The sequence below is a fragment of the Ornithodoros turicata genome, chromosome 9 (genome assembly GCF_037126465.1).
Source record: "Ornithodoros turicata isolate Travis chromosome 9, ASM3712646v1, whole genome shotgun sequence".
NCBI classification, from domain to species: domain Eukaryota; kingdom Metazoa; phylum Arthropoda; class Arachnida; order Ixodida; family Argasidae; genus Ornithodoros; species Ornithodoros turicata.
The window spans coordinates 26895630-26923620 of NC_088209.1; the positions used below are offsets into that span (position 1 = coordinate 26895630).

Genomic DNA, 27991 nt, shown 5'->3' on the forward strand with positions numbered 1-27991 from the left:
ATGGCACCTATCAGCACATCTGTCTTATTTTATCATATATTCTGTCATATTTTGTATACCGTTTAAGAAGACTACGAACAGTTACTTGGCAGATAGAGAACGGACGAACGCCTTTCAAGGCACTATGCCTAACCCCGCATTAATGCCCAGGCTTACAATGAGTTGTTCCACGACGGCGCTCAAGTCTCTTCAGGGTGTCCATAAGAATCATAAACATTCACCCCACCCCAGGTCGAAGTGTTTAGTTTTTACAGTAAATATAAAAATCCCCCGTTGCAATTTAAAAACAAATATCTGCCTACTGTTAGTACACTGCTAAAATTTCGAAACTGTTCGAAATGGCACTCACAGTGAACATCATTATCAAGAACTGTAATACTTGCCAATATGAATGGTATATACGCGAGCAAGGTAGGCCCGGGAGCGAGTATTTGAGTTAGAACCGGCGCCGCCGTAGCGAAAGGCCGGTCCTTTTTTGCATATGTCACGTGATTGAGGTAGCTATGGTGCTATAGATAACTCTGATGAAGCGATCAACACGCAAGACACACCAAAGATGAATTATTTTATCGACAAGACATAGTAGGCCCTGGTTTCACCAACGTCGATTAACATTTGAACCGAGATCAACGGTCCCTTAACTTGAATATAACGCTTAACTCAGCTTCACTAAAGGGAGTTATTGTCACTGAAGCATTCATCACGTTTTGTATAAAACAACTGAGTGTTAACTTCAAGGTTAAGGCCCGGTTTTACCAACGCTGGTTAACTTTGAACCGAGATCAAGGGCCGCTAACACTTGAAGTGAACACTCAATTCTTTTTTAGCAACGTTAGTTAGTGACATGATGAATGTTTCAGTGACAATAGCTACCCTTGCTTAAGCCGGCTGGTGAAGCCGGCTGGTGAAACCGGGCCAGGGTCAGATTGCGTGCACGTATGTAACATATTTAAAAAAATGTACCAGCATGCAAGCCTTCCCGTCGACAAGGGAGAAATATATCAATAAAACTTTACTGCTATGTCTTTTACATGAGGATGCGTTCCGGATGTCGGCTTATTAGGTTACCCCGTAATGTAACTTCTATGAGGGGCTACGGAAATGCGAATGGAATACACCTTATTCGTGTATTTTCTATGCTTGCTCGGGCAAGCTTTACATAGAAGAGGAAATGGAGAAACGATATTTGTACTCATTCGAATGACATATCGTTCCGTTTGTAGGCTACGTCTGTGATACTATAGCAGTGCAGCTGCAAGGATGGAACAATACAGAAATACCTTATCAGCTGCTTAGTTGATCATTTTACAGGCTTAGCTACATAGACAAGTATTTTCCGTCGTATTTTTCAGCTCCCGAACTGTGCCACATATCGTAGCATACAACAGTATTATTTATTCTTCAAGTCAGCGTCAGCGCTCCAATGAGGAACCAAAAATTTCCTATCCTATGCGTGAGAGGAACACGGCCTACTAGACTCTAACGACCACGTCATAATCAACAACCCCTACACTCTACAAACAGAACTTCACCGCATAGCACGCTGTGCGCAAACCATTGCCATGAATGACAGGGTTATTGCTTCTGATTTGAAGAGAGAAGGAGGCGCACGCCCTTTTGTGGCAATGTGGATATGTGAAAATTGCCACAGAAAGGCGTACGCCCCCCTCTCTCTTCCAATAACAAGCGGTAACTCTATCATTCGTGGCAATGGTTGGCGCACAGCGTGCTATGCGGTGAAGTTCTGTTTTTAGAGTGTATGAGGAGTCCGTCCGCACGATCCGCTAGGGGCGCCACTCATCGGCACGCGCGATCTACATCATGATTGGACAATGGAAATTTCAAATTTGAACGCGCAGAAGCGGACGTAAGACTACCGTATAGCAGACGACAGCAACAGCTCCTATGAAAACGCATAGAATGATGATAATCAGCTTTAGAAAGAAGCATCTCCGGTGGGAAATCCACCGCTTGTATAAAAATACTAAAGTAAGCTGAAGTACAAAGTATTGCAGAAATTGAGGAAGCAATAACCGGGCTGATGAGGAGCGCCCCCGCTAGCTTCCAAATCCGGCGCTAGGAAGGGGTGCCTATGACACGGTCGCCATAAGCTAGTAGGTCGTTGTGAGGAATAACACTGGAAGACTTCGGTGGTGACTGGTTAGATGCCGAAAATTGCGGTGCACTTTACGGCGGCGAGGTTAATGCATCCACAGGTCGCACCATGGTACATGGTCCAATCAGTACACCACGCGCTGTGTCTACGACAACACGAATTAAACGAAGCGAGACATATCACGTAGTCCCTATACAACCGTTGCTACAAATGCCAGCTTTATGCGCAGTTCGAGCAGAAATTTTAGTACCCGTGCGTAATATTCCGTTTCTCTGGCAAAGAAAGGCCGGCGGTGAGCAAATATTTAAACTGGAAATCGTATAAAGAAACCTTGGGCCATCTCGACAAAGAAACAGGGCTGCGTTGAGGGCAAGAAAACAGAAAGGAATTGAAACGCTGCATTCCATGAACTGGAAAAAAAAAAAGAAAGAAAACTTCTTTGGTGAACTTTGAAGAAGGAGCACTATCCCCTTGTCTAACATGCGCTGGCTATCACGGAACTCTCTCTTTCTCTTTTTTTTTTTTTTTTCGCTCGCTTCCGCATAGGTATCGAACTATGCTTGGAGAGCTCCATAGTGAAATGGATGGAATGGCGAGGTAAAAGGTATCGGGCTGTTCGTTTGTGATGCAATATAGCCGCGGGGAAAACATTAGTTTATATTTCTCTCGCTTAGGTTTAGGAACTTATCAACATGGACGAAAGGACATTAAACGAACTGTCACTCTATGAAGGGAAATGCCGCAGGACGAAAGCCCCCAATATTTCGAATAGAGTCTGTTCCTCTTCTGCGCGTTTCTGTTTCTTTACTGGCCTGTTGCCTCACTGTACTTAGTAATACGGCACCTTGAGCGCTATAAGCGGTGTAGTGATACGGCATAAGCGCTGCTAATGAGATTAGGGTAGCAACAACAACGTCGTTTTACAACAAAATAAACACCCGTATTTAAAAAAGTGTTAAGAAAGCAGTGCGAGTCACCAAAACCGAAATCTGTTTTTGATTGTGATGTCTGATCGCTATGTAACGTTTTGAAAAAAAAAGAGAGAGAAAGAAAAAAAAAACAGCTGAGAGTTTCTCGACGCCATTGTTAAATTGGCTGCGTTTCATCCATCCACGATCGCTTCATCGTTTCGGTCGCCTGACGCCATCGCTAAATGCATGGGTTTCAAGACGGATTATTCGAAGTATATACTGCTATAGTCGACACCATGTAGTTAGAGCTGTGAGCCGGTGAAAGCCCGTACAGCAAGCACTGCGGTACTTTTTTTTTCTCTCTCTCTCTCCTTATACTTAAATTAAAAGGCTACCAAGGTGCTCATCACCAATGTTTCTTTTGTTAGCTGGAATGCTTGCTTCAGGGCGCCGGCCGTATTTCCGCATGCTTCCGAGGCTACTGTCACTGTTTCGGTGACACATCCGCTTTTATCGAATTGCTGCTTATATCGAATTTGCGCCCGGTCCCATTGACTTCGTTGTAACGAGGTTTCATTGTACTTCACTGCTGTGGTCTGGCTCATTTGTCTCGCGAAAAACGGTTGGCGTTGTAAAGTTTTGAAAGCAAATTATACTGTACGATTCTCCTTGCAAGATATCTTTGAGGATTCTTATTGTGGCACCACCGCGCTCGGACCATTATTATTCGACGATTACTGTTTGTCGGATTCCGCACATTAACCAAACAACCAGTCGTGTGACCTCATCGACGAAAGCTTTTCTGAGCTTCGTATTACACTTCATAGATATGAAACTGTACTGAACAAACTTATAAATATCAGTCCCCAGCTACAGGATATTGAAACTTTAGTAGCGAACTTGTCGGTTCAAAAGATCACATTGGTTGGTCTGGAAGTAATTGCTAGCAATGCGATGCTGACACAAGGAGTACTCGTAAGGTGCTTGTAGTACAGGCTGAGGCCTATGCATTTGTGCATATGACGTTACCTTTCTACCCTTGCTGCCCAAGATGTATCAAGGTAGCGTTCCTACATGCTACCTCGTATAAATCAAGCTGCCTGCGTTCCTAAATTAGCACTAGGAAAATATTTCCTTGTAGGTATTGTTGACTTACTTGATGAGTCATCGAATATATATTTTGTGTATTGTTCACTGATTAGAAGAGCCAGGAATTTACGAAAACATAGCCCAAGCAGCACAACATCTTGGCCTCTATTGCCAAGATTGGGCCTCCATTGCCAATAGTGGACCAAGATTGGACCTCTATTGCCAATAGTAGACCAAGATTGGTCCAATGTTGGGCCTCTATTGCAGATATTGGACTAATATTGGGCCAAGATGTTGTGCTGCTTGGGAGTATACAGCCTTCATAGAAACGAGTTCTCGTTTCCTGCAAGAAGAGGCAAGCTATCACTTGCGTGTGCTGAGTTCCAGTGCAGAAGTCTCGGTGGATAAGGCAATAATTATACTGAGTATTACATCCTTTACTTTCATACCCGTCTCGCGTTTCACTTCGATATCCACTGAGCAATCTCCATTACGATCGCTGCCTCCCTCTACCGCTAGTTTCGCTAATTTTTGGCGAGTTTCCGTAAATATTACACCATATATGATGTCATTATAAGACGCACAGTGAATACTCTCTAGGTCCTGTAAAGTTATGCGAGTTGCAACTCACTGACCCACTATGGGTGCGACACCACCACCCACCTTATACAAGGCTGGTGTGCAAGCTTCCCTGGAACGTATACTCCACGACAACCAGTTGCCAAGCGAGCGCTAGTGAAAGGCAGCGCTTATCGGTATCGTTTAACGATTATAAATGTTGACATGCATGGACATGTTGATTTATGACGAAGGAGAGCACCATCTGAGCTTAGCGGCGTGTTGTAGACCCATATTAACACCTTCAAAATAGTATTTATAGAGCAACGTCATGCCAGATAAGTCCGTGCGCACAAACCGCGAGCAGCTCATAATGCCCTCCCCACACGGAACTATAACCGCGCGATAGCACTCCCTCCCCTGCCCTATGCGAAACGTCCGACTTCCATGGTTTGGTGATATCCTGTGTAGAGATAGCAAACAGTCTATCGCTTTTACCGAGAGCAACAATCAGATATGTGTACTGTGAATGCATTTAGGAAGTGTATACACACCTTAGCATAACATGCACCTATTCTTGAGAAACGAGTGTGTACGACATAGAATTCGTTTTGAAGTGCAGCACCTATTCTCTGTATTATAGCGTTGCTCGATATTTGTTCTGTATAGAGCGAAATAAAGTAACGTGCTGGCTTTACTTGGTTTCCTTCTTATTCAATAAAGCCTTCCTAACCCCATATGTGAAAATAAAAAACAGAAGTATATTGTTACAGTGAAATGAGAGAGAACCATATAGCATACCGTGCCATATCCTATGGTATACCATAAGTATACTATAAGTATATCATACCATCAGGGCCGGCGAGAATGGGACAGGCAGCCAGGGATGGCGCCCCCCGCGCCCCGGATCTCAAAACCCGTCGTAATGATGTATAGGAGATACTTAGAGCATGTTATCGAGGCGTGAGGAGCGGACCCGGGCATTGCCTTGCCTCGTGCTGGACCAGCAAGCTCTTCTGCTGGATTTTTCAATAGGGCACCATACGACATATATACGTATTCAATCACTATGCGTGGAATAGTTGGCGCGTACAAATCTTCACTATAAACATTTCGTTTTACGCAGTCATCAAATTAAAGACGAGAGAGCGAACAGTCTATCCGTTTCCAATAGCGTGGCAGGTCAGAGACAGCGATAGAGCGCACTTCGAACTAAGCTGATATTTTTAATATTTTCAGACGAACGATATTTGAGACAATCTATTTCTCATCAACGACAGGGAATTATTAACGTACACTAGGAGTGCACGATAATTCGAAGTAATCACGCAAGACAATCCGCATCTTATGACTTTCCAGCAGACGACGGTTTCCGCTCCGCGCACCATTATCGAGCTCGTCAGACGCGTGGCATTCGCGAAAGCAAGCTCGACTCGTTAGACACAGCTGTTTCAGTAAACGCCTGACGCCCTTTAAATGGCGACGCTATGGCGTACCAACACATTCACGTACAAAGTATCAAGGCATGCACTCAAGCAAAGGCACAGATGTGGAACCGTCCTTGAATTTTTAAAGGAGCAATGAGGTGACATTTAACGTCGCTCGAAATCCTGCCTCGTCTGTCATGCTGTCCACCAGGAGTCGCCATGCAAAATATTTTAGCTCTGCGGTGCGTTATAGCTGTGCAATCGAATTTAAAAAAAAAAGAAACAGTCGGGGAAAGCAGCCGCAGACGGCCGACACGGTGCTCGCGTGACGTATTGGAGGCTCCGTGCCTGGTTTTCGTTTTTCTTCGCGGCCGCGGTACATCACTGGTCACGTGAGGGGAGTAGCATACGTCACGACGCCCTCTCGTTCTACGATGCGCTCTTTTCACGAGGAAAATAATTTTTCAAAGCTGTGCGGAACAGAGCCCCTCGCGCTCACTCTGTAGGTCACCTGCGATCATGGTTCTTTCGCAGGAACTCATTTTATTCGTTGGGAAACACTCCGCACCGAAAAACAAACATTTTGGGGATCACCTCAGTGCTCCTTACAGGGTAACACGTGCAAATTTCAGCTGCTGAACAGGATTTGACTGCTGGAAGGCTCGTAATGCTTAAATATTTAAATGCGTAAATATTTATGCGCAATATTTAAAAAGGCTGTGGAGGAACTATATACGTACACTGTCTACTTCTGATTAAGTCTACTGCGATTTTATCATTGTTGTTACATTCGCCGCCGTTAATTATTGATCAAAGGTGTCCCAGGGCTAAGCATTAGGTCCACTGCTCTGTGCATTTACCATCAGTGCTTCCCAACTCCATTTGGGAAAGGAAAGATTTTGCTCCCCATTTAATGCTCCCACTGAGCCCCTCCCACGGCTTTTTTTTTTTCTTTCTGGCTACGCTACTGCATCCCATACAATGATGACACTACTCTGCCATCATTAAGCTAATTCGCCATTCGGCTTGCTTGCAATTAGTGCTGCGTCTTGTCTGGAAGACAGAGCGAAAGGGAGTAGGGGTCAACCGCCCCTCCCTAAATCGTAACTTTGGTAATGCATTTGGGAGAGGTAAACGAAGATCAAATCCTCCTGCACCACGTAAAGTCCCCACAGTACCCCTCCCGAAATATTTTCTGGTCGCCTGAAGTCTATCATGAACTTTTAAGGCCTGCTGAATACTGAGCCACGCTTGATAAAGCTAATTTGCGGACTTACCATCAGGTGTTCTTAGTTGAAACTGTTCATAGTTACGCTGGAGCAACGGAATAGCGACACCACGACAGCCGAGAAGCGAAGCAGACTCTGCAACAGCATTCGGGTATAGATTGTGGAGAGCGTTCACGAAAGTGCAGTTAATTACAAGAACCCGACAAAATGTAGCCACCCGTAACCACGCGCTCGCGACTCAAACAACTAGGCTAGGCTATTAACTGGCTTGCCTTGGCCGCTTGGCTAGAAAGATTGAGCAAGGTTGCCAACAAAACTATTGCGTCTGTCAACAAGGAAAACGTAACAATATCTGCGTCAGAAAGTAACTAGTTCAGCAGTGAATTAAGCAGAAACGTGTTAATTCGGCATGCATAACGCACACACATAATCGTGGACGACACGTGATAGTATGCGTCGTGGGCTGACTTCAGGAGGAACTGTGCTCAAGGTCAACGTCGGAAGGAAAGCTGCTCTGAGTTGCATTGTGAAACGTGTAGGAGTGAGGCATTTTCTTTTTCTATTTTTATCTGCCCCCCGATAGTTTTCCGATCATGTTTCCGATAGCCGACTATCGATGTTACACTCGATAGTGCTACCGATAGTTTTGCATTTGAGAGAGGGAAAACAAGGGTAAACCTTTTTCCTCCCTATGTAAAGTTTCCATAGAACCCCTACAGAAATACTTTTCAGGCAACATTGCTGCTTAGACAGCACAGCCGGCAATAGCGTTCGACCTCCAGTCTTTAACGTGACATTGGAGATACACATCAGATTTACACTGGGCTTGAACTCCATTTTAATAAACGGTCTCTAAATATTGTTCATACACTCATATTGAAAAATTCACATGTGCACACTACACAGAACGAACTGATTATCCAATAAGTAAGCATGTGTAAATAAACATATTTCATGTAAAATGCCATTACAAAGCTGGTGTAATCAACAGTGTTGTACAAGTGACCTTTGTGTAACATAATGCTGTAGAGGCTATAGAGCAGTGCAAGAGCACTACAACTAAAGCTACTTCACTAGTGCAATAAATGAACTTGCAAAAAATATCACCTTGAATGCAAGGAAAAAATATACTGGTTGTTCATGGAATTCGTATAGTAGTACGTATGTCCCATCTGCATCCCTAGAACACGGTCACATGTAACATCAGCACAGCGGCAATACACGCATACAGTGTATCAAAAAAAGAAAAAAAAGACTACACCCAATAAACCTTTCGAGGTGTCACAATATATATGATATGATGAGTTTGTGTCTAGAGTTACATGACCTCAGCTTCTCTGTATCACAGTACCACTAGCCTGCAACCATAACCTCATATTAAGAAAGTATAGCCACCACGGAGGACACTCTACACAATCAAAGGCACACTAGAAGTACAGATTGTGGTAAAAACTTACGACAATAAACATAATATACACACAATCCTTCGTACATCAAGTGTTGCACACGTACACTCTTCCCATGAGCAGCTGTCTTCATTCATATCAGTCATCAATACCATAATTTACCTTCCCATGAAATTTGCTATAAACGGGTATATCTGGCTCATGTGTGATTCGACTAGCATTCAACGAGTGTTACGACTAGTATAGTACCTACAAAAGCATGGACAAAGAAATGTTAAACAGTAATTCAGATGACTTTTTGAAAAAAAAAAAAAAAATCAGCATATCAAAGATTGTCTAGGGTGATACACAACATACATGTTCAATGCAGCATGCAGCATTAACGGTTGCAAAATGCGCAGATTATAGATGGTTACCTAGATGTACACCACGTATTGCTGTGTATTGCATGTAAAATATCACTTCACTCACATAGCTACAAACACCCATTAAGTGTTACATAAATTGTGCATTCAAGCACTACAGACGTTTCATGGACTAGAAACAAAGCTATGTGATGCTTCACAAAGAACGACATTGGTGACTTGTGGTGCGGTGCTCCAGTCTCGACAGTTCTTCAGTCCTTGATTACAAACACATAGTAGAGGTGAAATATCAGGGTACTAGGGTACCCTCATCATGTACGTGCGCATGGAATAACGCATGTAAGAATGTTTCCTTATGTTCCCTACATTATGCAAAACCTGGAATGTGAGAAGTTAGCTATTCGTCGGATTACAGCGATTTTGGATGCCATTATTCATTATCTTATCCATTATCTTATGCCATTATCTTATACAGCAGTGGCTCTCAACCAAGGCTCCAAGAAGCTTGTTCTGCATTTTTTGTGAACATGACAGTGTCGAGCCCACATCGCTACAAAAGCACATTTGTCGCTATGTAGTATATTAACCAGGGCAGCTGCAGGTTTGTTGAGGCCTTGCTGGCAATGTTATTGTATTTATCGAATAGCCTCAGTTAAGAAAAACTGCTACGCAGTATTTTCTCACTTGTATATTATGTAACATAGCCAGTCTCGGCTGTAATGATCCCACTTGAGGCAAAAACTGTGAGCATTGGAAAATACATAATCAGTTTTTGAAGTCATCGACCACATAAAACAGAAGAGGTATATATTTCTCTGCCTGCCATTAGAGGTAGCCTACGTAACCAAAATTTTTTGTCACATGTAAACGCAACAAATTCGTCAGAAACTTCTAATGTAATAAAATAATTACGCACAACTGCAGAAATCAGAATAACCGAGATTGGTTGCTTTAAGGTGTACAGGGAAACGTAGAATCACTGCCATAACTGTCTATTCAGAACTTACAAACTATTCAATATTTTTGTTAGAGCCTGAAGTTTTCGGGAAAAAGTTTTTTTTTTCTAAATTTGGGGGGGAGGGGGGGGGGTAAAACTCGGGTAAATAAACATGTGCCCTAAATTCATGCGAATTCGGGTGGAAAAACTACCAGTATGCTAAATTCAAGGAAAAATCGGGCTTAGTTACTCAAACTAACTGTACTGAAAGGATAGCCAGGTAGCAAGCGAGCTGGTGCCATAACTTAAAACCCCCCCGAGACTTGGGAACAAAAAACGGCGACACAGATTGGTACAGGTTGGCTGTATACTGGTTTGGTACAAACGGTGATGTAACTTAATTTGCTGCCAAAGAAGTCAGTGTGCATTCCTACAGGCGTCTCAATGAGGGGCAATCTGCCAGGTAAAAATCGGGTTTCACCATAAAGAGGCAACCTTCAATTTGGGGTGCAAATTCGGGGAAGAATTGGGTTAAACCCTTAAAACTTCAGGCTCTAAATATTATAAATGCCAAAAGTCCACATTAGGATAGTATTTTCATTCAACAATATAAATCAAATTCAACGCTACCTAAGTTTGCGCCAGGCTAAGCCTGATCAGTATCCTTGTGTAAGCTATTGTAAATTTAATACCTACAATAATCTTTATCTGAAGTGCCTTCATAAATGACTATGGAACGAACACACTAATATTCAGATGTCAAGTAGGTACCACTGTGAAGCTGGATCGGACAGGCACGCTATTTGTGTTTCACCATTTGGAGATTCTAAACAAAATCAATATCGCTAATTCTAATGCACAACAAAATGTATATATATATAAAGGGAATCTCTACACTTATAACTAGAGTGAACAGCATTCTTGACTCCGTAACCCAGACAGTGAATGACTCCTGGGCACATTTAAAATCCTACGACCTCTTGCCCAAACAGCAGTAATACACAGTACCACCATCCAGTACATGCTCGACTCAGTCGGACAAAAACCACTGCGGACAAGAAAGCCGAACGTCCTCGACAAGCGTGGCTTCTTTTGCCGGCACCGTTTCACTGGAGAGTACCGCTTGGAAGCAGCGAGAGAGCTCTTGGTGCTTGTGGCCCTCATAAGCCGTGGACTTCACAACGTTTCCCACCAGCCTTAAATAAAGTGGTCTCCTCTGCAATTCATCAAAGTGGTAAAGATTAACAGAAGGCACATCTGTGGTTGATTCACACTAGTTTCTCATCAACTGCATGGAAATATATCATTGGGGGGGGGGGGGGGGGGGGGGATGACTAGCAACTGTAGAGTTGCTAGTCAGTGCTTGTATCCTGTCACTCCGTCTGCGTCTGCGTTGTGCTGTTTTCAATCAGTTATAGTACTGCCCAAGTTTCGTTTCTATCTATAATTAGGGCCTGACTTTTTCGGGTTGTATTTTCCAGCAAAATCGAGGGGTAAATATCGGGTTATATCTTGCTTCAATAATTCGGGTGTAATCGGGTCGAACTGAACACGATTCACTCTGAATTCTGGTTGAATTGGATTGGATCAGGCGTAAATCTTTGGTGTACTCAGCATAATACACGACACAGCAGCAGACACACAGTATCAATATTTAGTTCGTGCATCTAAGAGCCAGCAGGGTCTCAGTTTTGACAGTTTGTATGTGCATATCCCTGCATTTAAAACGCAGTCTCCAAAGCTCTGCGCTGGCTGTGATGAGTTTGGATTCTCCTGGTCCAGCAGTTTTCAGGGAAATATTGGTTTAAGCCCCGTTGTTTTTTTTTTGTTCGATGTGAATCTGGAGGTAAATATCGGGCATAATCGGGTATAACCCTAAAAAGACAAGCCCCATCAATTATGTAGCTAGAGAAACTGTGGATTCATTGGCACGCATTATGCAACCTCACACATGCAGCAGGGAGATGCTGTGCAAACCAAGCGGACACGAAACAAACTCAGTTGGTTACGTGCCTGCACTTACTCAGTAGTAGTCAGGACATCAATCACTTTATTCACTACATATATGCTTGTTTGTGCTTTCAATGTGATGAGGAAACAAGGAGTTATGGTGGAAGGGTTTCATGAGATGACACAACACGAGCAACTGACAACACCATCGTTGATTTTCAATGGGTGCAAAACAAACAGAGACACTAACTCAATTCAGTAGACGGAACCAGACCCACTGACCTTGTCACCTAGCTGAAGATCACTGAGCTGCCGAGCAATGATATCCACTAAGACTGACACATCATTTGTATAGAACAGTTCAGCAGTGGCGGGGTCCGCAAACAACTCCACCAGGATCTTCAACACCGAATTTGGCACATTCAATTCGTGGGTGAGTACCCGAGCTGGATCGTCTAGAAATTTAAAAAAAATTATTCGTTTGCTGGAACACTTCAGCATGATACGGCCAGGTGTTGTGTGGTATACTATATAATTAGGGCCTGACTTTTTCAGGTTTTATTTTTGGCCAAATTCGGGGGTAAATATCGGGTGATATTTTTCATTTGAAAATTCGGGTGTATTCGGGTTAAATCCCGTTATGGCATATTCTGTCGTCAGGAATTCGGGTGTATTCGGGTGACTTTTTTTTAAACAAAAATTTGTCTTAACATGAAACTAATGTTTAGCAATGTTATCAAACTTTATTTTAATGCACGCTTATGAGTGTGCCACGCGACCCGGATGTTTTCGGGTAGATTCGGGTTAAATCCGAATTTTACAGATTTCGTTCGGGGGGGTAAATATCGGGCGGATACGGGTTTAACACTAAAAATTCAAGCCCTATATATTTATTTATTTATAATATAATATACCCTATATATAATATACCCTAGCTTCAAGTAGGCATTGCATGAATGATTTTTTGAAGATATTGTTATAGTTTGAAACTACATCTATTTTACCCATTCTGATACGTCTAAAAAAAACATTGTCTTCTTTATCATTTCACTCACATAGCTCTGCATAAGCGTATGTATACTGGAATCATGCTGGACATCTGGATATCAATCCACTCCCACATACACACAACAAAAAAGAATCACACACATGACAGAGTTCCATAATTTTAAACTGGATCCTTGCAACTTTTGGGCAGCCATGCACAAAAATGTGGTCCGTCAAGGGATGCCAGTGGGATACACAAGGCAATGTTTCTAAACGGGGCATCATCAAACTCTTACACAAAAGCTTTGAGGATATTCAAAATCTGCCTGCACAAAAATCTGTCTGCACAAAAATCTGTCTATGCTACCAATATATAGTACCATGCACGCTATTTGCCCGCAACTGATGTGAAGCCAGCAGTCGAGATAAAAAACAACACAAACCTTCTCGGTTGAGGAAGAGCACCAGCCGCTGTGCCAGTGCGCGGGCGCTATCCCTTGGACCTGTTCGTAGGGCGCGCAGTACAAAGTTGTCCGCCTCAGAGATTTGATGAAGGTTCAAGGCTAGCATGGCCCCTACAGCAAGTTCAGCAACCTCTTCTTCTGCTTCGGGTGCTTCCAGGAGTCCCACAAGAAACTTCACAAAGTCCTCCCCTATATGTTCTGCACGGTGTGCATAATAATTAGACCCTGAAGTTTTAGGGTTAAACCCAGTTTTTCCCCGAATTTGCACCCCGAATCGAGGTTCACCGGTTTAGGGTTAAACCCGATATCTACCCACAAAACTGCACCTAAGCAGGGCACCTCACAGCAATGACATACTAATTTTTCACAAAATACACGCTTGATCTCAACGTCTGACACTCTGGATAGGCTGTACAACGAACATTGATTCGACAATAGAGCCCGATTTATCCCCAAATTCAGTCTGATGGTAATTTTTCCGCCCGAATTTGCATGCATTTTCGACATCAAGTGATGGACCTGAATTTTACCCCCCGAATTTGGGAAAAATAAAACCCGAAAACTTCAGGGTCTAATAATAATGTAACGTGTAATATATACTATACGGATCTCTGAAAGGGCAAGTCAGACTAACAAACTTATTTTTGCTCTTGTTGACATGTGAAGATATGAGGGCAATGCATACTTTCGCAACTTGATACTCGTTGGACTGTATTGGTATTGGACATTTCCACATATTGTTGCAACTTGTGCAGCATCAAATGTTGCAAGACAAAGCCAGATGGCAGCCTTGAGTACGGGCATAGTCACATTCGCAATCAAAAGTAATTTATGCACTACACAGGGCAGAAATATGTAGTGCCAACACACAGCCAAACATGTACATCTCATTGAAGTTAATTTGACAGCATCCTGGGTCCCCAAGGTAGCACCTGAAACTGATTAGAACGATCTACACCACTTTAACAATGCTGTTTATTGTGTGCCCAAGAACAGTCACAATGTCCTTGGTGTTGGCACACGCAAATACAGGTGCAGTATTGCAAATGCATCCCCTATGATAGCCTGTTGTTTCAAAAATGTTGAATAATGTTCCATAAGAGAGGACATGAGCACTGATATTCATGTGTGACACTTGTACAGTTGCAACATAAGTGATCTCATCACCTTTTGATGATGTAAAGCCTTGTCACCAAAACATGGTTAACTGACCATGTTTTCATCGCCATTTCAAGTTTCGAGTGCAAATTCAATGCAAGAGGCGGGAGATGGATGATAGCTGTACAATAATGTATTCTGTGTACCAAAAACATTTCCAGAAGTTGTCAAAATGTACAGGTCCATTATCACTTACTCCTCATGTTTTGTACAGTGTAAGATAAGCATTTGTACATCCCTACATGAGAAGCAGGGAAACGGCCTAGCTCACCGTATATGTTGTTTGGAGGGTTTTCACCAGTAGAAAAAATGACTGTAAGCAGTAGGGCAGTGTATTTCATTCTTTCTATATCTGTTAAAACAAAACACAAAGTAAGTGTCAGAAAACACAGAATGTACCAACACTGACAGCACTATCAGAAAGCTATGGGTTTCTTGGCTAGTCCAAAAGGGACTAAACACAACACAAGGTTTATCCAGAAGACCGCTTTTGGGGAGTTCTAAAGTCCTCTAAACTTCAAATGAGTCAGCTATAAAATGTGAACGTAAAAACACATCAAATTTTCACATTACAAAAACTACAACACTACAAAAAAATTAACGGAATTATCTCCAAATTTGCTATACAAATGTTCTCTCAAAACCTAAAACTGTTCTCCAAAAGCAAGGCACTAAATCACGCGTCTGTATCAAGTGTCACGCAAAGGAGACTCACCATCAGTGTTCGCTTGTAGATCCCTGGCTAACTCAAGAGGTAGAACAGAGTAAAGAAGCAGTGACACTACCTGCAGGTCGAGCTCACAGAGAGTCAAGAAAACCCTAAGCATCCAAACTCGCAATGAACAACGAGGTTCCTGCAATAAAGTCAATACCGAAACTTGCACCTCAGCAATGCATAAAAATTATTTATTTATTTATTTATTTATTAGTTTATTATAATGAAGAATGTGGCATTATATTATAGCTAGAGCCTGAAGCTTTCGGGAAATATTTTTTTCTAAATTTGGGGGGGGGGGGGGGGGGGGGGAAACTCGGGTAAATAAACATGTGCCCTAAATTCGTGCGAATTCGGGTGGAAAAACTTCCAGTATGCTAAATTCTGAGAGAAATCCGGCTCAGTTACTCAAACTAACTGTACTGGTTTGGTACAGACTGTGATAAAACTGCATTCACTGCCAAACGAGTTAGTGTGCATTCCAATAGACATCTCAGTGAGGGCGACTTGCCGGGTAAAGATCAGGTTTTGCCCTGAAGAGGAAACCTTCAATTCAGGATGCAAATTCGGGGAAGAATCAGGTTACACCCCAAAACTTCAGGCTCTAATTATACCATGTCATTAATTACTTTTTTGACACTACTTTCTACTTTTTTACTTAATTACTTAAAGGGGCCGTAAACAGGAACAAAAGGCGCACATTTCTTTGTGTTGTATTATTGGAACTTAGGCAGTGAAAACTCCTTGCAATTACTAACGCTCAAAAACAAAAGGCGCTTGCATACGGATGAAATATTCACTGCACTCTTTCGCATTTTAGCTCCGCCCCGCGCTCTAACTTTACGTCATTTTGACGTAGCGCTTTCCTCACCAATTACGATTGAGTGTTCCACGTACGATTTCATTTCAAATGCGGAATAGGACTAGATGAACGTGAATCGTCTTCTATTCAAAATCTAAACAGTTACAGCCTCAAACTGAGAAAGAAATGCGTTTAATTTAGGTGTCATACGCGCACTACGTTTTCTGGGCAGTAGCACGCAGCACACCACGAGCGCGAACGAATATCCGGGACTACAGTTCCGGAATCTTAGGTAGGTGCACATAGGTGCACTATGGAACATCTTCATCATCTTCGAATGGTTCCGACAACTGGGCTGCGTACTTTGGTTTGAGCCACGCGGCATCGCGTCACCAGCTCGCGTGGTACAGTGGATAGCGTGCTGGCCATGTCACGTCGTGACTGGGAGGAACCCGGGTTCGAATCGCGTCATGTGATAGCAGCCCAGCTGTTGACGTTTGCGCCAGCCGGAGATGTTGAAGATGTCATGACGTTGAATTTCGGAGCCACGGATCGCGAAACATCGTTTCACACAAACAAACTGAGCGCTCCGGCTCACAGCTGATAACGAAGTATGTTTATTGGCTGGTAATTTGAAACGTCATGTGCGTAGCTCGGCCCCCCGATTGGACGGCAAAACGCTACGTTGCCATGTGACGTATGCGTTGTGGAGAGAGGCTCGCTGGTTACTCATCTTTGAAAGCAGTTATGCGGGTCAATGAGCTGGCACGAGCCGAACGAAATGTATATTTGGGTATTATGAGCTGGGTTCTTTCATGGGGTATCATTATTTCAGAAATGTTTAGTGGCCTGTTTACGGCCCCTTTAAGTACTTAATTACTTTTTGTTGACAATTAATAAAACGTAGGGGTACACGAGTTAGACATTGCCAGGTGATATATCATTGTAAATTATCTAAGGAGAGGAACTCAGTTCCGAAGGTACATCTGTGATGTCACTCAGTTGCAAATGTTGGCAAATGGGGTGTGTTCATATCTATTCCACTATGTCGAGCCTCAATACTACCTCAAGGTGAGAAAAGTTCAAGTGCAATTCCTTCAGCATGTTATGTCAGATCTTGTATAATCTCGGCATTCCCTTGCTGTGGTAGACAAGCCAATACAAAATACACATACCATTTGATAATAAAGGACGAGGGTGGTGACACAATCGTATTCATCAGCACGTATCATCTCACGGCACACGCGAGGATCTGCATCAACCTAAACGGCAAAGACGGCGTTGTTGGGTACAAACAAAATGTTTTGCATCTACAGATGTGAACGGACCGCACATGCAAAGCTAACATTGATTCACATATGATATAAAGCATGCACAGTAGCGTGCTAATGAAAGAACCTAACGATAGTTTTGTTTAGTTGATACCAACCAAAAGTGTGTACAGCTCCTCCAGAAGGCCAGCGATATGGGATTCATCTTCGTGTATTGGCCAACTACGCTGCTGATCGTCATTCTTGCAGTACCACAATTGTCTAAGGACATGGCGTAATCGTTCTCCATCACGGCTAGTGACCAGCACCTTCTCAGTGTCCTACGGGAAGTGCAATGACGTCATGGATTGCCATTCGTAATATAGCTGAAGTGCAAAGATAGCAATTCAAATGATGATGTGTGGGCGAGGACTTGAACACAGTGTGTTTCAATGTGTGCCACACAGGAAAGCATGCACTCCTCTTTGCCTTTGCCGCTAATCTGATGACACCACCAGTGTGGAGAAAAGAGAAAAAGTAGCAAGGCAGGTCAGGCTTTGGTTTCAATGTTGGGTTTCCTTCCCTGTTCTGATATTAATAGTGCCCTTCTCATGCGACTTTGTTGGTCACTCTGACAAGCGGCACAGAAAACACAATTTACGGTAACTTCTACGGCTTACTTGTGATGCCAATACAGAGTCTACGAGCTGTCCCCAAGGAAGAGCACGTGGTGCTCGTTGGGCTAAACCATGCAGTACTGCCAGTACTGCGTTACGAGATGATGCGTGACTCAGCTGGGTTTCGCGGCGGACCTGATCAAGTTGAGAAAGCATGAGTATATGATGAAATTGTCTGCACAAGCCTCCAGGAAACTCTAACATTATAACTTTAAACAAAAAGGAACGAAACGAAACTAGCTCACCTCCTCTATCAGTTCAGCAGAGAGCATGGGCAAATCAAGTGCATCACCAGCACCAGCACTGCTGGAACCAGCTTCTGGGAACGGTTCTGCTCTGGCTAAGTTTTCTGAGATCCATTCCGCATTTATTCGTGAGTACTCTTCGTGCAGAAAGTCACTTGGAGACTGATGTCCCAATGCAGTTTCTTTGGGAGTGTCTTTTAAAGGTCCTGCTCAGCACAACACAGAGAACAGTTTTGAAACTTTACTTACTAATAGCACGATTAGCAAAGTTTAATTCTATCCGCTTCACCTTCTGAGCTGTTCCGTAAGCTTTCTTTCAAGTGATGAAGTCTCCTAAGCAGAAAAAAAATGAATCGTGTGATACAGGCTGTTTCATGCAGGGAATGTGAAATAAAACTTGATCGCCCGCTTAGCGGACAAGACAAAAGTATGGAAAACAGATACGAGTGCAGTGCAAATTAAGAAGTGAAGTGCTGTAGGTTGCATAAAAACCTTTGAAATCACTTACAACAGAGCGTTACTGTACCTAAGCGCTTTCCTTTGCAAACTCATACAACTGGCGTTTTCATCTTTCGAACAGGATGCCGTATTTTGCAAAGCATCCAGTGCTTTTTCTACCAGTTCTAAGAACCGATCACTATCGCTCTGCAAACAAAGCACAAAATGCAGGTTGTTTGCAATTCTGACACAACAAACACAATCTGGTAAAAGTAAGCAGTGAAACAAGTGCACCTTCGGACAAATGAGAGAGAATATTACATGACTTTAACGAGCACAGTGTATGAGAATAGGAGCTTGTGCGAACAAACGTTTACCTCTTCTTTGAGCATATACGTTACCGGCACAAAGCCGGCAATGCCTTTTTCGTTCACTGCATAGTACCAATTGGGATCCTTGCATAACTGTTCGATAACTATGAACTTTTCGTCTTGTTTGAAGCTTAATAAACGGTTATCCTTGCTTTCGTAGTCGTACAGCGACTTCGCCAAGTAGGCGGACGCCATCGCTGCCATTTGACAGCTGCACAAGGTTGCTGCTACAGTACACGCTGGTCGAAGGCAGTGTGGGCACGAAATGTGCAGTGAACGAGGAACGAGAACGAGCATCCGCCGCAAGGAGTATACGTCACAAGGTCACTAGTGACGGACTCAGCAGCCCCCCATTAGTTTATATGCACACACAAAACATTAGCATTGGGTTTCCCTCTCTTCCCACCCCCACTACGCCCTTCCACAAAGACCCCCCCGAAAAAAAAAATAAGAGGGATGGGGGTGGGGGGACGACCGCTCAACTCCTCCCCACTGGATCTGCCACTGTCACAACCCAGGTGCAAGGGAAGGTGTTCTGCATGGAGGAAAGAAATTCTTTCCTCCATGGTGTTCCAATTTCTTCCAGTGGGCTACTATGTCCCAATGTTAACACCATGCAGTACCAATGCAAAAGCTCCTACAGTGGAGTTTCCTTTTTTTATTATCATTATTTTTCCAACAGACGTACAGTACAACGTACAACACTTTCTCAGCTGGATGTCAAAACATATTATTATCTGCTATTTTTTTCTGTCTGTTATTAGCTGCATGTGACATGCAACTTCTCTGACCATTTATGATGCTTCATAAAATTTACAATCAAAAGAACCTATATGAGAAATTCATCCACAATCAACTATAGAAGTGCTTCAGTATGTGTTTAACTTCTCATAATGAAAAAAAAAAAAAAAAACAGGTGGAAAGCAACGTACACCACACAGACTTAAAACGATCTAGTGAAAATATCTCTAATACTTTTCTGTAGTAAAGGCTGGTCAGCTTTCTTTGGCACGTGCTTTGGAGGGCTTCAAATCTGCCGCAAAGAGCACCTATGGAAATAATGTGAACACTGCATATTTACAAATGTCTACAACACATGTGAAATCAATTTTTCAAATCAGCAGCCTAGCCGGAGGCACAGGGGAGCTCGGCAATGAAGACAGATTGGTCTGCTTCATGTTGTAGAGCCCCCATCCCTAATCTGTATCACATTGAATCTTCATTGCCACTATGGCTGAGCTCAATCCTCCACAGCTATGCTGCTGTCTTGCATAAACTGAGTGACTTACAGAGTGTGCCCATCCTGCATAAGGACCAAACTTCTCTCTGAAAAAATTTCCTGAAACAAATTAAAGAATTATTGTTTTTAACATTCTCTGTTACCTACCTCACAGTGTCTCTTACAAACTGCCTGTATTCACTGCAAAAATTTCTAAATGTGTATCACTATAACATTTCCTTGCCAACTTCCTTATAAGCTTTATCTGTAAGTGTCTTGTTCTTAGAGAGATGGCAAAAAATTTCTAAATGTGTATCACTATAACATTTCCTGTAACTCTGTATCACTGTAACATTTCCTGTAACTCTGTATCACTATAACATTTCCTTACCAACTTCCTTATAAGCTTTGTCTGTAAGTGTCTTGTTCTTGGAGAGATGCGGCAAATAGTCTCTCACTGCAATCTGCCAAACGTGTGTGTCGACCGGTACAACGTCAGGCTTGTCAAGTGCCATCAAACAGACGCAGTCTGCCACCTTTAAGAGATGTGCGACATTATGTATTGACGACACTTTTCAGACACTGGTGCGCTCGAACTCAAACACGTTATATCATGCGGTATCGTAAACTTAATTCTTTCTCGTGTACTTCAGCGAGCAAATGCCAAGTAGGAAAGAGCTAAGTTAAATTTCAAGTACGTATATGTATTGAATGCCGGATAACAATTTTACCCGGCACGTTCTCTTAGAAGCGCTAAACCGACAAGCCCAACGAAGCATACTGAAAAAAGCTTACAGTTAAATTATAGATAGACCCTGAAGTTTTCGAGTTTTATTTTTTTCCAAATTTGGGGGGGTAAAATTCAGGTCAATCACTTGATGTCGAAAATTCATGCAAATTCGGGCGGAAAAAATTACCATCAGACTGAATTTGGGGATAAATCGGGCTCTATTGTTGAACAAACGTTCGTTGTACAGCATATCCAGAGTATTAGACGTTGAGATCAACCGCGTATTTTGTGAAAAATTAGTATGTCATTGCCGTGAGGTGCCTAGCTTAGGTGCAGTTTTGCGGGTAGAAATCGGGTTTAACCCTAAAACTTCAGGGTCTAATTATAGACTGTTACGTTTTAGAAGGACAAACACCATTTTAGATTTGACTACCTTTGCACCTACGCCAGGTAGCCTACACAGTTCGGCGTGCGCTACAGCGTAGTCTGTGTCTCTGAGAGATTCTAACCAACGAGGTTCACGAGATGACAATTCCTTTGCTGTGGCGCGGATGTATTTGGCCCTGTAGCCAAATCCAGCAGCTCGGAGTTCGCCCTCGACTCCATCCCTGTCTAGCCTTTGCACTTCTGGAAATGCAAAGTAGCTTTCAGACCCCAGCTGCAGCAACTTGTTTCCGTATTTCTGGCACAGCGTGTTAACCATGCTCGTTATTCTGGAAAAAGAAAAGGAGATCACGTTAATAGCCCTCGAAGAATACACAACAACAACTTTATTTTGGCAGTGATGATCAGGGTGTTTCGTCGCCACAGAGGCGATGTGCGCTCTACCCTAATGCTTGCATTAATTAGGTTGATGAGCCTCGCCGTGAGGACCGAAGTCCTATGTTGCAAAAAAAAAAGGTAGTAGTGCTTTTAGGGCACAATGCTGGTGGGATGGATTTGAACATGGGTCAAGCAATTTTGACACAGTGAGAGGGCGAGTGCACAGTTGATTTAGATACACATACTTCCTAAAGAAATCGTTGATGTGAACTCCTAAGTAATCAAATGATTAAATTTTTTGCAATAGCAAGGTTCTAAAGGAACTTACAAATGTTAAAAAGAAATAAAAAATTCTCATCAATGAAATGGCTATACAGCAGGTAAGAAATGTCCTTCATACTGAGCAGTTTCTGATATGCCACAATGAAGCACAAGTACAATTTCGTTGGGAAAGCCATTTTACACAATTACACTATAGTCGTGTTCAACTTAAGAAGGAAAAGAAATCTAGTCCGTCACCTCTCAAAATATTACTGCGCCGCGGATAGGATGGCCTCTCTGCTCCAGATAATGTAATCCATCATAATCGCTCTGCTTCCGTATTGGCTGTTATGACTGGTGGATGACGCTATGATGCGGCAGAAAGTGCACTCCTCTATTGATGGCGCATGGTGGCATTGCAGTATTTCTCCTGTGGCGCGCTGTTGCTTCTCCTTATCTTCAACTGCGTAGGTAGCTGACGGACAAGATTTCTTTTCCTTCTTCAGCTAAATACGACTATAGCACGTATAACAAAGGGTACTAAGTAGACGACAGTTCGAAATTGGGGTAGTTGGTGAGGGCTAAGGTTGAGCATACTGACAGCACGCAAGGACGCAGAAGATGAACACTTCGCAAAGTATGCTGTTATTTTTACACAACTGCACCATGTGTGCCACACAAGCGCAGACAAAAAGTATACCATATCACCTGGTAATGTTATTGTTGGATGAACAGATGAAAGCCATTAGTGCTTCCAATGGATCTTGTCTTAGGATCCTGACACCAGGAAGTCTCTTTGATACTTTCTCGAATACTGGATCTATCGATGCCCACTGCTGGTACAGTTGTTCCACATCGACATTCAACTGAAAATAGTCTCTGAGAACACTCTCTTCGGCGTTGTCGTCTTGGCCCACGCACACTGAATCATTTAATTTTCGTTTTCGTGCCTTCTTGTTTAATAACGTTTGTGCAAGGTTGAGCTCCTCGTTTTCTGGCTTGACAACCTTGTAATGAATGTTGCCCGTGTCATCTTGCTTGAGGAACCACACTTTGTTTGCAAGCACGCCGGTCCATTCCCCTTTGCTGTTTTTTGTCCACCTGGTGCAAATACACTCAAGTACACACCTTGCATTTGCCTAATACCTGCCTCGAACATGTCATATATTCATGCTTACCTGAAAGACTGACCGCAAGTTAACGTCACATCCAAGTTGAGCTGTCCTTCGTGACAGCGTAGGAGCGCTGACTGCATACTGTAGAGATGCTTTGAAGCAACTACCAAAGCCAAAAGCGGCACGAATTAACAGCTAACAAAACATTTCACAAAACTACCTGCGTGAATACGAATCGAGATGCAGCATTCTGGTACACGACAGGTTGGAATAGCGCACTGCTGCAAAGCGAAACCCAGAAAACGTCGGGAGGCGCTAGATCCTGAGGGGTATCATTCGTTGTGTTCGTACGCCTCGGCGGCGGTGGCTATGAATGTAGTGCCTTGGTCAGCGCATGAAGACATCGATTGTTCTCAGTCGTCGGTTTCGCGCTGTCGTGGGTTGACGTGTGTGTGTGTTGTGCTTCTTGTTTCATGCTAATTACCACATGGAGGTAAGTAATTTTAGTTCCTTGGTGTTTGTACTCCCGAATTTTTAGTGAAGCATTCGCGACCTGTTTCAGCTGTGGTGAAATCAGTTAAATAAGTTCAATTTCGGTAGATTTGCAGGCAACAGTGCTGAATGATGCGACGATCAACTTTGGGCAACCAAAAAAGTTTATCTGTTCTCATATAGTCTTCGATAGCTTATAAATAGCCTCAGTGATGATTTAACGTGTGATACAGTTAGAATTTAGGGCTCAAAACTCCGCGGTCAAGCAGCAGTTACGAATGATACCCCTCAGGTTTTAAGCTCAGATCAAGTTACAACAACAGACCGACGTTTTCCTGTTCTTGTGCAGCTTTCGATAGCTTATACAAGCCTCAGTAAGTGACTTAACGTGTGATACAGTTAGAATTTAGGGCTCAAAACCCTGCAGTCAAGCAGCAGTTACGAATGATACCCCTCAGGTTTTAAGCTCCGATCAAGACACAACAACCGAACGACGTTTTCCTGTTCTCGTGCAGCTTTCGATAGCTTATAGAAGCATCAGTAAGTGATTTAACGTGTGATACAGTTGGAATTTAGGGCTCAAAACACTGCAGTCAAGCAGCGGTTACGAATGATACCCCTCAGGTTTTAAGCTCCGACCAAATTACACCAACCGAACGACGTTTTCCTGTTCTCGTGCAGCTTTCGATAGCTTATACAAGCCTCGGTAAGTGACTTAACGTGTGATACAGTTAGAATTTAGGGCTCAAAACCCTGCAGTCAAGCAGCAGTTACGAATGATACCCCTCAGGTTTTAAGCTCCGATCAAGACACAACAACCGAACGACGTTTTCCTGTTCTCGTGCAGCTTTCGATAGCTTATAGAAGCATCAGTAAGTGATTTAACGTGTGATACAGTTGGAATTTAGGGCTCAAAACACTGCAGTCAAGCAGCGGTTACGAATGATACCCCTCAGGTTTTAAGCTCCGACCAAATTACACCAACCGAACGACGTTTTCCTGTTCTCGTGCAGCTTCGATAGCTTATACAAGCCTCAATGAGTGATTTAACGTGTGATACAGTTAGAATTTAGGGCTCAAAACCCTCCGGTCAAGCAGCAGTTACGAATGATACCCCACAGGTTTTAAGCTTCGGCCAAATTACAGCAACCGAACGACGTTTTCCTGTTCTCGTGCAGCTTCGATAGCTTATACAAGCCTCAATGAGTGATTTAACGTGTGATACAGTTAGAATTTAGTGCTCAAAACCCTGCGGTCAAGCAGCAGTTACGAATGATACCCCTCAGGTTTTAAGCCCCGATCCGATTTGAACAATCAAACAATATTCTTCTTTTCTCATATGGCCTTTGATGGCTTACAAATGCCACAGTGAGTGATCAGATGGTTTAATTTTCAAAAATTGTAGAGGATTTTATAAATGACATTGCCAAAACCTAAGGCTTGCAAATGATAATTACGGAGAGTGAAATGCTATCCAGCATGTTAAAAGCTGCAATCTTGAAGCTTTTTGTTGCCTAAATGCATTTCTTTCTATTGTTTCCAGGTGGAACCCCTGTAGCTGACCAAAAAGGCCAGGACTGCCAGATGCCATATATGAATTGGGTATGGGATAGAGAGAAATATTGAGATTCTATTGGAGAATTTGCATACCCCTGCTTATGCTACTCCTCACTAGGCCAACCAAAGCAGGCACCCAATTGTTCTCGTGCTGAGCTGACTGATTCGTAACTGACATTCTTTACTTATAATTCTCAGTAATTTCACACTACTCACAATTATGTTTTACTTTCAGTTCAAGTTCTTCAAACAGAGCTGACCCAACAGAAGGCCTCTGGTGGCACACTGTAATCAAGTGCGCCACTCCCACAGGATTATTGCATTGGCCTTTTGCATTCATGCCTGAACGCTGTCCAGGGCATCCCACAGGCACCAGCTGCATGACGATGCCCCACCCCACAGATTGTCTTATGCCAACAGCGTGCTCCCGTAGGGAACTATAGACACTAGAAGATGGACTGTGGACATGCTAAGGAATTCTTCAGTAGCTTCATGGTGCACTGGAGAAGAAAGAAGCAGCAGACCTGGACGAAGTAAACAAACGGCCCTTATCAGGGCCACCATATGTCTGCCACAATGGCTAGCGTTCTGCTGGTAGAAGAAACCCTGACGGTGATAGAAGATCACTGAAGTAACCATAATTCAAGCATGATGGCTACAACAGTGCTGATAGAAAACAATCATTGCAGTTGTAAATGCCATACATTTCACTAAGCACTGTATTTTTGATGACAGTAGTATTTAGAGTTGAAGGAGTCATGTTCTGCCACTTTTTGGATGGTCAAAGTATGCATCACAGAACATATTGCTAAGGTGAACAGTATGTGGAACCGACTATAACTCCTGTTATTCATTCGCACAGAAAATATGAAGCAGAAAATGTCGAGGTTGTTGCGAGAGACCTGTACTATGTCTGTTCTATGTCTTTTGTAAAAGCTATCACCGTTTCTCAACAAAAGTGAGGTGGAGAATGTACTGGACGCCTCCATTTTTCCCCTTTCTCTCCGTACTGTAAAGGTAGTTCTTTTTGTGTAGTCCAATAATACGAGAATTTGAAAAAAGGTCTTTGGGTGTACTTGACATAATTGTGTGCCAGTCTATATCATTGAACCCCTGTGGCACTGAGGACAAAACTTTATCTAGACAGTATATTTGGGTCCTAAGAACGCCATTGGAGCCACAGGGCATATTGACTTTACACCACATCATGCAGGGCCACAAGGAAAAGAAACGATTGTAGTTACCATAAAACTTTGGTATATCATACATAACATTGTACACAAAAACAGGACCGACATAGTTATTGTGGAGCCGGATAGTGGATAACACCAAAAATTAATGGGCTTACTAGGCTAACGCCAATAAATGGGCGGCCTTCCAAATAGAGTGCTGAAGGTATGAAAAACTATTCGACCTTCACAAAGGCTTAGGAGAATGTTCAGTAGCACTCCAAATTATCCATTTACTTACTGTATTGCTGCCTTAGCTCACAGTTGGAAAAATAAGTATAGAAAATCAAAGAGAAAGAGCTAGCTGGCATATTCACAGTGGGTTATGGCTGCGGGTTTGCTATGTTGTGTTTACTTAGAAGTGCAGAAATTTGGGCTAGTTAGCTGGCATATTCACAGTGGGTTATGGCTGCGGGTTTGCTATGTTGTGTTTACTTAGAAGTGCAGAAATTTGGGCTAGTTGGTACATAACTGCAAAAGGGAGAGTATACAGACAGGACAATGGAGGGACAGAGCTGCTTACAACTAAACTATAATGATAAGAAACCCGACGCAGTCATGTGCGCAGGTGCACTGCTATCCCACCATGTCAAAACAACGAGTACAGTGCTAGACAAATGTTAGAGAACACGCTCCGGCGCATTCCTTCCTCAGAGTGACAGCAAATGGGACCGTACAGACTTAGACATGTGCGTATAGGTAGCCCAGTCACCTGTATGCAAGTCCGTACGATACCATTCGCTGCCAGCTTGTCACTCGGAGGGAAGAGTGTGCCAGAGCATGTTCCATAAACTTTTGTCCAGCACTTTACAAGTATAAAAGTGATTAACAATGTAGAGTGGGCTAGTTGGTATGACATCTTAGACTATGGAGCTACAGCAGACAAGGACAATACACCACTCCATACTCAACTGGTTTATTTCTGGAAAAGGAAGGTTGAGCGTTGGGATTGGGGGTTTTGAGACGAACTGATTAAAAAGGAACTTTACACCTAGTGGTGATCTTTTCCTGCTGTCCTTGTCTGCCATAGCTCCGTAGTCGAAGTCTGTACAAGTATGTCAGACGAGACCCTCAAAATGACATTTTTAGGCATGTGCAAACAAAACCACCGTAGTGATAAGGGGTGACACAAGTGAAAAAAATGCCTATGATTTGAATAAAAATTCAAGTTTCTTATCCACCAGACAAATAGAAGCTTCAGTAGTACAACTGGAAGAGCCACTTCTTATTTCAGCCACTTCGACTACCTCTCTTTCGAACTGACAGTTTGCTTTTCTTTTTGGCTGAGTTCTTTCAAAAGCCGGGTTTTAATGTCACTATTTGATATAGTATAAGAATTAGGATGGACAGAAGATCGACTCAATCCTCGCATTAGCTACGGTGTGCTAGTGTACCATACCGCATGCGAATACCGGGTTGCCGTGTCCGTAATTTTGTGAGGTTCGAGAGCCACAAGAACTGCTCGCATGCAGTGTATTCTACCTAACATGGACAGTGCAGCAGCAGTACTGGGGCCAGGCTGAAAACAATG

At 43.0% G+C, this 27991-nt stretch overlaps 2 protein-coding genes and 2 long non-coding RNA genes across 6 annotated transcripts in view; 1 reads left to right on the plus strand and 3 right to left on the minus strand.

Moving 5' to 3' along the window:
* LOC135368476 (uncharacterized) overlaps positions 1 to 7570 on the minus strand; it is a 148749-nt gene extending 141179 nt beyond the window's left edge. The window contains exon 1 of the long non-coding RNA XR_010414784.1: positions 7379 to 7570. This is a non-coding gene — a long non-coding RNA (uncharacterized LOC135368476). The remainder of the gene's footprint in view (positions 1 to 7378) is intronic.
* A 580-nt stretch (positions 7571 to 8150) lies between these two features.
* Positions 8151 to 19439, minus strand: LOC135368477 (NCK-interacting protein with SH3 domain-like). Of its 3 annotated transcripts, none has more exons than XM_064601798.1 (12): positions 19102 to 19439; positions 18795 to 18931; positions 18576 to 18619; positions 18287 to 18492; positions 18045 to 18176; positions 17544 to 17705; positions 17290 to 17376; positions 15313 to 15451; positions 14869 to 14949; positions 13419 to 13637; positions 12271 to 12443; positions 8151 to 11254 (listed from the first exon to the last, which is right to left on the minus strand). In XM_064601798.1, the coding sequence occupies exons 1-12, from the start codon at positions 19390 to 19392 to the stop codon at positions 11069 to 11071; spliced, it is 1857 nt and encodes a 618-aa protein (XP_064457868.1). In that variant the 5' UTR covers positions 19393 to 19439; the 3' UTR covers positions 8151 to 11068. The 3 variants fall into 3 exon arrangements, with proteins under 3 accessions (XP_064457868.1, XP_064457869.1, XP_064457870.1); XM_064601799.1 differs by having other exon boundaries at positions 18813 to 18931; positions 19102 to 19438; XM_064601800.1 differs by lacking the exon at positions 19102 to 19439 and adding an exon at positions 19019 to 19091.
* A 299-nt stretch (positions 19440 to 19738) lies between these two features.
* Positions 19739 to 23502, minus strand: LOC135367837 (N-glycosylase/DNA lyase-like). The gene is made up of 7 exons (XM_064600953.1): positions 23403 to 23502; positions 23246 to 23345; positions 22776 to 23168; positions 21478 to 21757; positions 20706 to 20850; positions 20385 to 20434; positions 19739 to 20144 (listed from the first exon to the last, which is right to left on the minus strand). The coding sequence occupies exons 2-7, from the start codon at positions 23320 to 23322 to the stop codon at positions 20091 to 20093; spliced, it is 999 nt and encodes a 332-aa protein (XP_064457023.1). The 5' UTR covers positions 23323 to 23345; positions 23403 to 23502; the 3' UTR covers positions 19739 to 20090.
* A 99-nt stretch (positions 23503 to 23601) lies between these two features.
* On the plus strand, positions 23602 to 26296 carry LOC135368478 (uncharacterized). Its single transcript, XR_010414785.1, has 2 exons — positions 23602 to 23675; positions 25218 to 26296. It is a non-coding gene; the product is annotated as an uncharacterized LOC135368478 (long non-coding RNA).
* Positions 26297 to 27991: the final 1695 nt, after the last annotated feature.

Coding starts and splice junctions, on each gene's coding strand:
- LOC135368477 (XM_064601798.1), bottom strand. CDS start 19,392: ATGCTCGTTCTCGTTCCTCGTTCACTGCACATTTCGTGCCCACACTGC. Junction 18,620..18,794: donor AGGTACAGTAACGCTCTGTT/GTAAGTGATTTC, acceptor TTTTCTGCTTAG/GAGACTTCATCACTTGAAAG. Junction 15,452..17,289: donor TCGTCCTTTATTATCAAATG/GTATGTGTATTT, acceptor ACTTTATTGCAG/GAACCTCGTTGTTCATTGCG.
- LOC135367837 (XM_064600953.1), bottom strand. CDS start 23,322: ATGCAGTCAGCGCTCCTACGCTGTCACGAAGGACAGCTCAACTTGGAT. Junction 23,169..23,245: donor ACTTGCGGTCAGTCTTTCAG/GTAAGCATGAAT, acceptor TATTTGCACCAG/GTGGACAAAAAACAGCAAAG. Junction 20,145..20,384: donor ATGCAGGATGGGCACACTCT/GTAAGTCACTCA, acceptor TTATTTCCATAG/GTGCTCTTTGCGGCAGATTT.